The sequence below is a fragment of the Saccopteryx leptura genome, chromosome 3 (assembly GCF_036850995.1).
Source record: "Saccopteryx leptura isolate mSacLep1 chromosome 3, mSacLep1_pri_phased_curated, whole genome shotgun sequence".
Lineage (NCBI taxonomy): Eukaryota > Metazoa > Chordata > Mammalia > Chiroptera > Emballonuridae > Saccopteryx > Saccopteryx leptura.
The window spans coordinates 226,827,321-226,840,723 of record NC_089505.1 but is presented as its reverse complement, the minus strand read 5'-3'; the positions used below and the strand labels follow the sequence as shown (position 1 = coordinate 226,840,723).

Sequence of the window (13,403 nt, the reverse complement as noted above, 5' to 3'; positions counted from 1 at the left end):
TTCCTCACAACCAACCCCTGCAGGTCATTATCAAACAGGAGTGGTCTGACAGTTCTCCCATCCAGAGGTGCCCAGTGCATCTAGGGCCATGACACCAGCTCCTAAATCACCCAACAGTAACACATCCTCCAAACCAGTAAGTACCAAGGAGGCCCTTCCCACATGTTCAGCCCTCTGCTAGGTGCTGTACGGAAATAGTCATAGGATAAGGAACAACTCCTGCCCCTGAAAAGCTAATAAAACCACAGGGCTTAAATCGAACTGGAGTGGGTCCAGAGCCTAAGTCACGGACCCAGGAGTTGAACCAGGTCTGCTGGACTCCAGCCCCTGGTGCCAGACTGACTCTCAACCACACTGCTTTGCAGTCTACAGTGTTTTCCAGACAAAGAAACTGAGGCTCAGAGAGGTGAGGTCAGTTATTCAAGGCCATCCACTGGCATATGGCAGCCCGGGGGACCTCTGATTCCAGGTACCATTTCCTTTTGCCGTGCCTCCCTGCTTTCCTGCTTCTACAGTCTGGTTCTAAAGAGGAAGTCAGACAGGGGAGTCTCATGAGAAGAATAGTGATAAAGGGCCTCCTAGGCCCTGCTGCCAGCACCCACATCAAAGAGAGCACCCACCTACTCCACCAGTTCACACCCAGTTTCCCCTACCAAAAGGGTGCTACTTACATATTCTTTAATGTCCTTCGATTTCACAGCCTTATAGGAATAATATGCAGGGTAAAGGGTGCCAAATATAAGCCTGAAGGGAAGAGAGAGAGAGAAAGAGAATGTCATTTTCATTCATTCTATTTGATGGAAAATGTCTGTTTTCAATGCCAGGAACAGTTCTCTAAGCTACAGAAAATGCTGTGAGCTTGAGTTATTTTTTACGAATGCTCTGAAAGTCTTTCGCTCCTGGCTGGGATGTGCTTAGGAACCTCCTGTTACAGCTCCACAACCTCCAGTTTGGCAACATGGAAGGATGATTTGGGTCATGGAAGCCAAAAATGGGGTGGGTGTGGGAAGCCAACCTGAGCATTTTAAGACCCCTAAAATTCAAGTCAGACTTTCCTGCTGCTGATTGCCCTGTGATGCTCTACAAAGCCCAACCACACGTTGGGCTTCCTTTGCCATGAAAGTTTCTTCAAATTTCACTCCTCTCATACTTGATTTCAGCATTCGGCAGTCAGATCAGCTTTTTAACTGTAAACCCATTCAAGCCAACCCCCCTCCTGCCACACACATCCCCACCCTGCATTAAACTGCTTCTAACTGCTTTTAAGATGAAGCAAAAATAATACCAGCGTGACTGTGTGGGCACTGGCTCTCACTGATCCATGCCCAGTGCTGCACTGGGTCATTAAAGAATCTGACTCTCAGCCCTGCCTCTAAGGACCTGTGTGGCATAGCTCTACCTGACCTCTTTCTCTCCACCCTGCACCAACCCTCCACCATCCCTCCACCAACCTTCCTTCCCTCTTCTTTGTCTGGTTCCTAATGCCTGTTCATCAGACCCCAGCTCCATCATGACTTGTTCACGGAAACCTCCCCTGACCTTCCGACGAGGTCAATGCTCCACAGAACTCTCACAGCCCAGGGTGCACGTGAGCACGGAGCTCTTTTACTACTGTTTGGGTGACACTGACAGGATCTCCCCACGTACTGTAAGTGCCTCCAGGGCACAGAACAGCTGTGTCATTCAACACATAGGAGCTGTACCTCCCACATAGTAGATGCTCAATGGATATTTCTAAATGTGTGAATCACAGGATCTTTAAGCTAGAAGAGCGAGCCTATTGCTTTTACCTGACAGAGAGTGCCACACCAACGTGTCAATGCAGGTACAAACTGAGGGTATAGGAGGTGTGCTTATCCCCCACCCCACAGGAGCCAAAATCTCCTGTGACAACCCACAGACAGAGAGCTTCCAGGGTCCCTGCCCCACACCTGGGAAGCCCAAAGCCCTGGCTCTGTACTCAGTATTGAGAGGCCGTACAGAAAACTCACAGTGCAGATGAAATTTACCAAGCAGTGGTCAGTCTTCCCACAGCACTGTGGCCAGGTTACACCCTGACATTCTATATTCATCAGGCTGCCAGGGAAAAACAAAGTTAACTGAACCAAATCAGTCTGAAGATGCTGAAAGGGGTGGGGGCTTATAACCTTGACTCACACAGCCCTTGCCCTCAGTGCGTCACAGGCATCCATCCGGTCAGTCCTCAGTCTGCCTTGGTCACAGGAACCTCTTTCGCAGACAGGACAGCAATGTACAGAGTGGTCAGCCACTTGCTTGTCTAACGTTCCATGAGCACTGAGGACTAAGGCATCCGAAGACTGGCTGATGTCTGCTGGGGACCGAGCCAGGATGGCCTCCTCCAAGCCTGACTTTTTACTACCACTGTCCACTGACTTGGAGAGCAAGGCCATCCTTTGTGAAGCCTGGGATTATTATGTGTGGGGAGCCAGGTAAGCCAGCAAAGGGGACAATGAATATCTGAAAGGAAGGGGGAAAAGTAAAACTCAAATAGGAGGAAAGAAATTTAAGAAAGAGAAGGAAGGCACCAGGCAGGCAGAGGGCACGTCCGGGGGAAGCCTGCAGGGTTCAGTTACAGGAGGGTGTCTACCCAGCCCTTCCACCCTGCCCCCTCCCAAGCATTCTCAGATAATCAGAGAGAGTCTGCTTTCCTGCTGAGGCCGGTCCTGACCGTATCACCCCCTGAGAATTAGGCTCTTCTCCCCATGCCACATGCACAACAGCCCCGTCTTAGCCCTTACCCATACCACTTGCAGTGGTATACTCAATGTCTGCCTCTGCCACACGACATGTCCCACAGAGCCAGGGATGGTGTCTGTCCCTTTCATAACTGCACCCCCCGAGCCTGGCAAATTCTCAATAAGGACACGGTGTTCACTGTGTGGAGCTGCAGAGTGGTGAAGTGAAGGGCGGAGCCGTCCAGGGCACATTCATGGCCTTGGGATTGAGGTCTCAGCAGCCAGGGGGATGCCAGCCGGCAATGGTTGATTCAGCACAGCCTTGGGCCACACGCCATGGCTTCTCTCGCATAGATGCCCTGTAGCAGCCACATCTCCCAGGAAGGTGTCCAACCCCTGCCCGAGGCAGCGCGTGACCGGCAGGAGAGAGACAGGTGCAAAGTCCACAGCAACTCAACAGCCGCTTGCTTTGCTCCTCTAAACTTCCATGAGCAGCCGCAGCTCTGCGTGGTCACAGAACTGGGAAGTCTCAGGGCACACAGACAAGGAGGACTGTGCTCCATCTGCTGGACTCCTGAGGTGGTTGCCGGTGTCCCCTACCTGACAGCGTAGGGAGAGCAAGACAAATTTCCTTTTCCAGTCCCTGAAATCTCAATGACCCTGGCAGGTAAAGGAGCACACTTAGCGTTTCACCGCCCAGGAAAGAGAGCATGGGATTAACGTAGCAAGTTCTTCTAAATCTGTTTTGAAGAAAAGAAATAACAAACGAAGCAAGTCCAAGCCAAAGAGCTGGGGACCTACGATCATGCAGACCAAGTACCCTCGCAAGGCCCTTGCCCACCGGCCCCAGCGCCTTCCCTGCCAGCCTTGGGCTCTCACAACGAGCAGCTCTCCCCCGGCGAGCCATGCTTACTCACTCACAGCTGTGCCTTCCCACCTGCTCTGTCCTGCCTGAATCTTGGTGCACAATCTTCCCATAACCCACAGCTTTTATTCCCAATAAAATTCCTTTAAGATCCATCTCAAAAGTCACTTCTTCTGAGTCTCTGATCACTTGTTCCTCAGAATTTTTTGTGACATTCTTTGTCTATTATAGCTCTTATGTAGTAGTACTAACAAAATATTAAGACTAATAATATTAATATCACTGAGTACTACTAATGCCAGGGACCACTCCACGCACTGTATACATTCTCTCACTCAATCCTTCCAACACCCATATGGAGTAGGAATTCTAGTCCATTTCACAGATGAGGACACTAAGGCCCAGGAGGCAACAGCCAGGAGGAGAGAGCTGGGATGTGAACCCGGGGCATCCTGAAGTCGGGCTGTCTTCTCCTGGGCTACTGTGCCGGCTGAGTCAGCCTCCCCACCCAGATGACACAGTCCTAGGTAATTAGTGAGGTCCCTAGGGCCTCACAGCCCCTGACCAAGCGGGTACTAAAAAAATGTCTGTTGAGTGAATGAAGAAAGAATTGCAATCTCTCTCCAAGGAGCTTAGCTCACTGATAGATTCACAAAACTCTCTACAGGTCAGGAGGAAAGCAGTAAAATACTTAGGAGGCTCTACAACTACTTAATGCTCACCATCAGCCCCAGCAGAGGGGAGGAAGGAGGTGTGAGTGCCTCTGGGAGGTGACTAGGCTCAGTGCTAACACACACCTCCCAGCTATCAGTTATCTCTGGATGGAGCCTCACACTGCACTTCCCACTTCTGAGCTCTGCGCCCACCCTCCCTTCTCCACTGTCATTTACTGTTACCCTGAAGCCTCCGCCCCTAACTTACTGGCTCCATTTATCTGCCTGTCACATCTCTCCTATCTTTGCCCAGCCTCTCTCCTTTTGCTCCAAGTTAAAGCCTTCATCCAGGTTGCCTCCCCAACTTCCTCAGAGCTGCATAGAGAGAAGGAGCTGTCAGTCTCATGTGAACACTATTCTCTAAGGCAGTGGTTCCCACATAAGAATGATTTAGTTTCCTGGAAGCCATTTGGACAATGCCTAAAACACTTTGCCACAACTGAGAGAGTGCTACTGGCATCTAATAGGTAGAGGCCAGGGATGCTGCTCAACCTCCCACAGTGCACAGGACAGCCCCAAAGAGAGAATGATCCAGCCCAAAGTGTTGACAGCACTGAGGAAAAGAGCCCCTGCTGCACTGTGCCGTCTCCCAGTCCTTGGGCCATGGACTCTTCACCTGACCACTAAGGGCAATCTAACCAGAGAGTTAAAAAAAATGCCAATGTCCCAGGCAAAACAGCAAATACTCAGATAGGGGCGGGGGGAACAATCCAAAATGGCTAAGATCACACACCTGCCCCACTGGTCAAAGTCAGGGAAAACACAACTCTGAAGCTACTTACTAACCTCCTGAAGCCCTGGACCAGAGAAGAGAGGTATTACTTGCATGAGTTAACTGTAGCTGTGACATCACTTGCAGTCACTGAGGCAGGGTAGCGTTCATAGTCACCGTTCCCCAGTGCCCACAGAGGAGTGATCACTAGCTAGGCGCTCAGTGACAAGCTATGGCACTGTGATTGCTAACTGAGCCTAAACTCCATAAACCATGAAACAGAGTATTTCTCACAGTCTTCACAGGCACGCTAGTGTCAGACAACAGCTCCCAATTCAAAGTAATGTTGAAAAAGTTTTAAATCAATGCTAGCAAAATTTTTAAAATTAATCTTTTTAATATAAGAAAAATAACAGGACTATTTGGTTTTCATACTGTGACAAAAAAAAATTGAATTTAAGAAATGGTATACCACATGTGGGCTTCTGGAATGCTGAATTTCTTGCCTTGTGTGGTAGTTATGCAGAATTTGGTTTAATAATTACAAATGTATATTACATTGTGCTCGTATGTTCTATGATCCTTTCTGTGTGTGTATGTTCCAGTTCATAATTTTTAAGAAATGGTCAGCCATATCCAGAAAAATGAACTTGCACAAAAAGTCTTCCAATTCACAGAGGCATGCTGCTTCCTGAGCATTAAAAGGCATTAAAATATATACTGATTACATTTTGTGCTTTTTGTTCTTAATACAATAAAAATATATAATTTCTAATTCTGGTACTCTGAAGGGTTTTCTAAAAGCTTATGAATCAATTGTTTTTTATCACTGTCTGTGAGAATCAACTTCCAAGACCATTTCTGCTACTCTAACAGAAGGATGCTTCCTGATTCTTGAGTTCCTGCTGACATTCCAATAAACATGCTATAATTTTAACATAAAAACTTGAAAACATGACAGGTATATTTGAAATCTCCAACGTACTCTTTCCTGATACATTCCACTCACTCTTTCCCCAACAATCTTGATTTTGGTATTAATCATTTCCACCATGTTTTTATTAATCTTTTCTTTTATAGCTTGTTTTTTTATCTTGAGGAAATCTTACTCACATGTATTTTCTCATAAAAGTTTTAAACATTTGCTTTTCACTATTAGGTTTTAATTCAGCTGAAATTTATGCTGTGAGTTAAGGATTCAATTTTTTTTCTTTTCTATATGGATCCCAATTGTCCCAGTAATAAATGCTGAATCCTTTCCCATTGGTTTGCAGCTCCACCCATCACATACAAAGTTTTCCAATGTGTGTAGGTATTATTTCAGCTGTCCATTTTGTTCCACCGGTCCACTGTCTAGACAATCCCCTTCATTTGTATAGCTTTATAATAAATTCTGATATTCTTAAAATTATCTTACCTATTCTTGGCCCTTTGTTTTTCAATATGAATTTCATGATACCTTGTCAAATTCCAGGGAAAACCTTATTTGGATTTTGATTAGAATTGCACTAAATTTATAGATTTACTTAGGAAGAATCGCCATGTTTACAGCATCAGGTTTTCTCCTTATGAACACAATCTCTTCTCCCATTTCTTAGCATTCTTTAACATCTCTTCACAATAAGTTATACATTTCTTCGTAAAGATCTTGTACATGGTCTACCCCAGGTACTTCAGAAGTTTTTTGGTGAAACTATAAATTCATAAAGTTAGATTTTCTATTGGTTATACGGTATATAGGAATGCTACTGATTTTCCATGTTGATCTCAGAACCACTAAATCTTGCTGCCATCAAAGCATTTGGAGTCTCAGAGGCATCATACTAAGTGAAGGATTCCAAACCTGAGTTAACATGTTTTGTGATTCCATTTACATGTTACTCTGTAAAGAGAAAATTTACAGATACAAAAAACAGATCAGCGGTTGCCAGAGCTCGGAGATGGTAAGAAAGGCTGATCATAAAGGAGAGTGAAGGAATTTTAGGAAATGATGGAATTGTCCTGCATCTTGTGGTGGTGATTACACAACTGTATACATTTATCAAACTTCAGAATTCAAACACCTAATAAAAAAAATCACACTAAGGAGTGAATTTTACTAAATTGAATCCTTAACTCACAATATAAATTTCAGGAGTGAATAATTACTAATTTTACTAATATCTCAACCTGACCTTTAAAAAAAAGCATTTGGAAGAATTCAGAGTCATGAGTGAGTGTGTGTGTGTCTCCAAAAATCGATAAAGGTGACCTAGGCATCAGCCTCCAAGCTCTGAGACAACTTCTGGTATCAGAGGGTCCATGTGTGACAAAACAAAGGTACACTGTAAACATATGCACTTCCAGGGCCTGTTAATGCTCAAGCCCTGATAAGACTATCTTCAGATATGCTGTGGGTCTGGGTTCTAAACGCCCCTGAGCAAGCCTGACCTCTGTCACAGTGCTGCAGGGACCATCCTTACAGTGGTTATCCAGAAGCATAACTGGGAAAGAGGTGCAGGCTGTGCACACAGCTCAAACCTGGGATTTGGCTGCCATGGGTCCCAACATTTGGGCCTCAGCTTCTACTCTCCCACTATGACCTTATAAAAAGCCAGAAGCAGAAAATATGAAAACAGCAGAACTGGCCGACTGTGCATATTGGCTCCTTGGTGATTATATTATGATGATTTTAAGGTACTATTTATTTACTGAGTGCTCCTATGTCCCAGGAACTGTACCAACTTCTTTACAGGCATGATCACTTCTAATCTTCATATAATCCTGAGACAGATATCATTGCAGATAAGGAAACTAGGAGTTAATGAAATGAAATAGGAGGCCACACTTGAACCTAGGTCCATCTGACTCCACTGCCTTCTTGACTGGACTGCAGTAATCCACACATGAGCAAATGAATGAATGAATGAATGAGGACCAGACAGAAGGACGAAGAGCTGCATGCTTCTTTGACTAAGAGGACTCCACTCTGGCTCACATTATATATTTACTGAGACCAGTTACACTATAATTACAGACTTCCAAGTGCATAAACTATTTACACAAACAAGGCTGTTTCTCGGCAGATCTCTGCAGAGCAGAAACAAGCCACACCCTTTTATTCTCGCTTTGGCATGTGATCCTGCTCACCTCTCTCTGCAGTCTTTCCTTTCCCAGGGCATTTCAGGCCCCTATGCCTATCAGAAGATTTGGGACAGCTGACACTATAAAGCTCTTCCTGGGGTAACTCCCTTACAAACATTTCATTAGCTTATTTGCTCATTTGATCCACACCACAGCCCTCTCAGATAACTGGGGTTACTTTCCTAGATAACAAATGAGAAACAGACTCAGACTGTCCAGGGACCTGCCAAAGGCCTTTCCATTATCCAATAAGGTTCAAACTCAGGCCACCTGCCCCAAGTCCACAACCATTCTCCTCTCTTAGCACAGAGGCGGTGTGTGTGTGTGTGGGGGGGTGTTATTGCTTATTTAGAGCTGTGTGTAATCTGTGCGGCAAAAACCCACTTTAAATTGAATTACAGAAGTACCTCCAAACCCAACTTGTGTGCTTTTGCACAAAATGGAGCAAACATTCTACAAATTTTCAGCTCATGCTGTTAAGCTTTAAACTCTGCAATCCAACCCACTCAAATCCTGCTCAAGTATCAGTCTGAATATTTTTTAAAGTCTAAATTGTAGAAATTTCTATTCTTAAGAAATCCAGATGCTGAGCTTTGGCATTAGCCTGCTCTATCACTGGACTAGCTGTGGGACTGAGGGAGCATTTCTCAACCATCCTGAGCTGGTTTCCTTGAGGATACAGACTAAAAACACCCACCTTCAGCAGCTATTATGCAGGTTAAACAAGGAGACTACAGGTAAAACTGTTAAATCCCAGAAACATTGTAGATGAATGACAAACAGTAATTCCCTTACCTTCTCCAAATGCCAGTTCTTTTAACCAGAAAATATTTTTCATTCAATCATTAAATATTTGTTGAGCATATACTGCGTATCCTTGGTGCTGTGGTAGGGAGCACAGCTAACAAACAGATAACTAAAAATCATACCCACTGTGTTGAGTCCTGTGAATGTGTTTTGAAGGAAGAGAACAGATTCCTTGACAATGACTGCCCTATGGCTGCCCACCTCCCAGCCCATACCCTCTCCCAGGGTCTGAGAGCCAGAGACCCAACTGCAGTCAGACAGTCCCCTGGGAAAAGGCTATGGTTTTCTTCTGGTAGACTTCCTCCAAAGCCCCCTACAAGGAATAGACAGTATTTGGTAAGGGGAAAGAACTGCACCATTAAAGAAAGTGGCGGGGCAATACGTGTAATTGGCTCTTTGCACTGGACTTGTGGAGGGTGGTGCCTGCTGGGTATCTGTGAGGTACCTGGGGGGTTTTCTGGGCACTTGTCTGCTCAGCTCATGCCTTCCTGGCTCCCACATTGCAGGTGCCAGTGTCATCCTGCCCAGCCAGCTTGGAGCTCAGCACAATGTGCCTGTGCCTTTTTGCAGAAGGTATCTTAGGGCTCCACAGAAGGTGAGGGGGAACAGTCAGACCTCTACTTATGCCCATCAGGTGCCATACTGGGCACTGATCCTCACAGCAGTCAGGTGAAGTCATGACTATATCCTCTTTTCACACAGGAGGGATCGGGACTTCAGTGGGTTACATTCATTCATTCAATAGATATTTATTCAGTACCTATTCAGTGCCAAAACTGAGTCCAACATAAGATCACAGAGTTGCTCAGTGGGTGAGCTGTATCCAAACAGCCTGCCTGTCTTCAAATTCCTTGCTCTTTCCAACCCAATGTGATACCTCAAGAAGGCCAGAGACTCTATCCTCAGGGTGCTCATAAAGGAGTTGGGGTACCTGGTGTATCAGAATAAGATAACAGTAGGGCAAAGCTTTGTGTACTAAGTATTGAGGTAAAGCCTCTGATGATGGGCCCAAGTGCCTCCTCCATTAGACTAGGAACTCTCCGAGGGCGGGGACTGGTCCTTCCCCATCTCAGCAGCTCCAGTGCTAGGCACAGGGTGGGGAATAATGCAGTGACATGGATGAAATACCAATGTATCATGCTAAGTGAAAGAAGCCAGACTAGAAGGGGCACATGCTGCATGACTCCACTTATATGATATTCTTTTAAAAAGATAAAACTATACAGATAGAAAACAGATATATTGTCAGAGGCTGGGGTGGGGAGAGAAACTGACTACAAAAGGGCATGGGGGCCTGACCAGTGGTGGCACAGTGGATAGAGCACTGACCTGAGATGCTGAGAACCCAGGTTCAAAACCCCAAGGTCACCAGCTTGAGCATGGGGTAGCTGGCTTGAGCGTACGATCATCGACATGATCCCACGTCACTGGCTTGAGCCCAAAGGTTGCTAGCTTGAAGCCCAAGATTGCTGGCTTGAGCAAGGGGTTACTGGGTCAGCTGGTGCCCCCTGGTCAAGGCACATATGAGAAGCAATCAATGAACTACTAAAGTGCTACACTTACAAGTTGATGCTTCTCACCTCTCTCACTTTGTGTGTGTGTGTGCGCGCGAGCGTGTCTTTCTCTCTCCCTCTCTCATAATAAAAAAACGGCATGGGGAAACTTTTGGATATGAAGGAACTGTTCCATGTTTATATGGATAGTGGTTACATAACTATACATTTATCAAAGCTCACAGAAGTACTCAATTGAAAGGGTAAATTCCACTGTTTGCAAACTATACCCCACTTTTTTAAATGGGAAAAAGAAAGAATGAATACGAGCAGAAGTAGATTTACAGTGAAGCTAAAGGAGTTCAAGCTGTGGGATCCCACCAACATCTTCACCAAATTCTTCTTTATGACTGTTTCTGAAAAAGCTCCTGTTCTCTGTAAAAGCTCCAGGCCCCATAAAACCTAGATCCACCCCTAAACACAAATACAAGAACAGATTGAAAAAGAAAGACTGATGGGCTTCCAAGGAGTCAGGTTCATGGGGGTCCTAGAAAAAGGCAAGGCCTGGTTCTAGGAGACAGAGGTAGAGAAGATAACCCATGGAGGGGAGCCAGCATGGACAGAGTGCAGACGTTCTCTCAGGTTTCCAGTGATCACACAAGTACACAGGGTCCTTGGGTTACAACAGTCTCGACATATGACATTTCGAGTTTACAATGCTCACTCCCATAAAAACTTTAAAAAGTTGAGATGTGAGTATTTCAGCTTACACTGTTAGTGTCGTACTTAAGGACTACATGGGCAAATGATTGCACATGTGGAAAAATATGCAGTAACGTGGCCTGTGTTTTGTTTGTATGTTCTGGATTATGATTTTACAACTGTGTTAGGATAAGTAAGTGACTTAGGCTAGGATGTGTTTTGATTAACACTAAAATTCAAGTTATGTCACTGTCGTAGGAATGAAACTGTGTCATAACCCAAAGACACCCTGTATCAGAAATTTGGTAGTCCTACACTACATGTTTACCACCCTAAACACATGTGTCATGGTGTGATCTCCTCAGCCACACCAAGCCATTCTAGGCAGGTAGAAAAGCTGTGACCTAATGGGATGTGAAAATTCTAGATGATGGTAAGCTTGTGTAGCAAGCCTTTATCATTCTTCTGGCTCCCTGCATAACAATGACCTCCCCCCACACCTTGTGTATGGAAGTTTTCACCTTAGGTAACTGATGCTGAAAATGATGGATGCTCTCTTTTCCTGCTTCCCTTGCAGCAGGAATGTGGGCCTGTGGCAGACATACCTGCCCAAGTATGAACTCAGGTTCTTCTAACCCTGTCACTCAGCTAGACTGAGGCTGCATCTCTTGTGCTTACAGTCCTATGATACCATATGAACAAATACTGCCAAATGAGGTTGGTCTTGTATATTGAGTTACTGATTTATTGATGGTTAAAATCACCCAAGTTCACAGAGTAGAATTCAGCCAAAATTTAAAAATAGTTCTGTCTTAAAGAAATATTTATACACCCATGTACATAGCAGCATTATTCACAATAGCTGAGAGAAAGCAGTAACTCAAGTGTCCATTAATAGAGGAATGAATACACAAAATGTGATATATGTATGTGTGTGTGTATAAAATTCAGCCTTACAAAGGAAAGAAACCTTAATACATGCTACAACATGAATGAACCTTGAGGAAATGAGCCAAAAAGATAAATATTGTATAACTACACTTATATGAGTCAATCTACTCATATAAGTCTACTGTTTACCTAGATACTTCTCTAGATAAGTTCAGAGAAATAGGAAGTGAAATGGTGGTTGCCAGGGGCTGGGGGAAGGGGAGTTGGGTGGTAGTGTTTAATGACTACAGAGTTTCAATTTTTAATTTTGCAAGATGAAAAAATTCTGGGTATTGGTTCCACAACAATGTAATATACTTAATACCACTAAACTGTAAAAGTGGTTAAGATAGTATATTTTATTATGTTTTTTTACCACAATTAAAATAAAATAAATGATTTTTATGACCCCCCCCAAATCTTCATATGAGTATTCAAAATCATCCATACTTTAAAATTTTATAATTTTCTTAGAATTTAATTAGTATAGGCCAATAGTTCATTTAATCCATAAAAACTTTATGCTAACAAATTTATAAGAAAACAATATATAGTCTTTCAATTATATCTGTTCTATTTTATAGTACAAAGTGATTTATTTAATTTACCAAAAATTTCAAGCAAAATCAAATTTACCAATTTTAGAAGGCATTGTAAACCCATCTCAATTCATTATAGAAGACACGATGATAGAAAATGAGTGAAAATTAATGAGCAATGCAAATATGTATCTTTTAAATGGTTCTGGTTGGATATGCAAATATGTATGTTTTAAATGGTTCTGGTTGGATAGGGGAAAATGCTGTATATTATGTTCTGTGCAGAAGTTACACTACTAAGTATGTTCCTGATACTGAAATTTTGTTTATTTTTTTTATACCTTGATTTATTCCAGAGAGAATCTGAAGCAGCTTGGTTAAAAATAATTGTATGGCTCGTAAGAAGGGAACACAATTGCAGACCCTGGGCTTGTCAGCAGAAAGGCTTGGGCAGCTAATAAAATCACTGTTGTCATCTCACCGAAGAGCAGGAGGAGCCAGAGGAAGGCAAACACTGGCCAGACCCAACTCACTTGCTCATGGAAGAACAAAGACTGAAGCGGGGCTGTCTGGCGCCTGCCCAGAATGCCTCCCTGATTAGACCACAAAAGCTGGAGAAAAGAAAGCAAGCTGGAAAATAGCCAGCTTCCTCCAGTGAGCGAAATTTCAATTTCGAGAGGAGAATCTCCAGAACATTTTATTTATGAATGAGGTATGTACCCTGATTTGGGCAATAACTTTTCTTAGAGCTGGAAAGGTAACCCTTGGTACTGCTCTGAAGGGTCCAGTAGAATACTGCTTGAAAGTTAAGAAGTGGAAATAG

The 13,403-nt window shown here is 44.1% G+C and overlaps 1 protein-coding gene across 12 annotated transcripts in view; it reads right to left on the bottom strand.

Annotated features, from left to right (window-relative positions):
* The window catches only part of REEP1 (receptor accessory protein 1), a 125,397-nt gene that overhangs the window by 74,042 nt on the left and 37,952 nt on the right, over nt 1-13,403 (bottom strand). For all 12 annotated transcript variants that reach the window (XR_010750355.1, XR_010750354.1, XM_066377766.1 and 9 more), the window contains exon 2: nt 672-744. Coding sequence is in view for 10 of the 12 variants with exons in the window: in XM_066377766.1 (XP_066233863.1) it covers nt 672-744 (73 nt within the window). In the remaining 2 variants the exon portion in view is untranslated. The remainder of the gene's footprint in view (nt 1-671; nt 745-13,403) is intronic.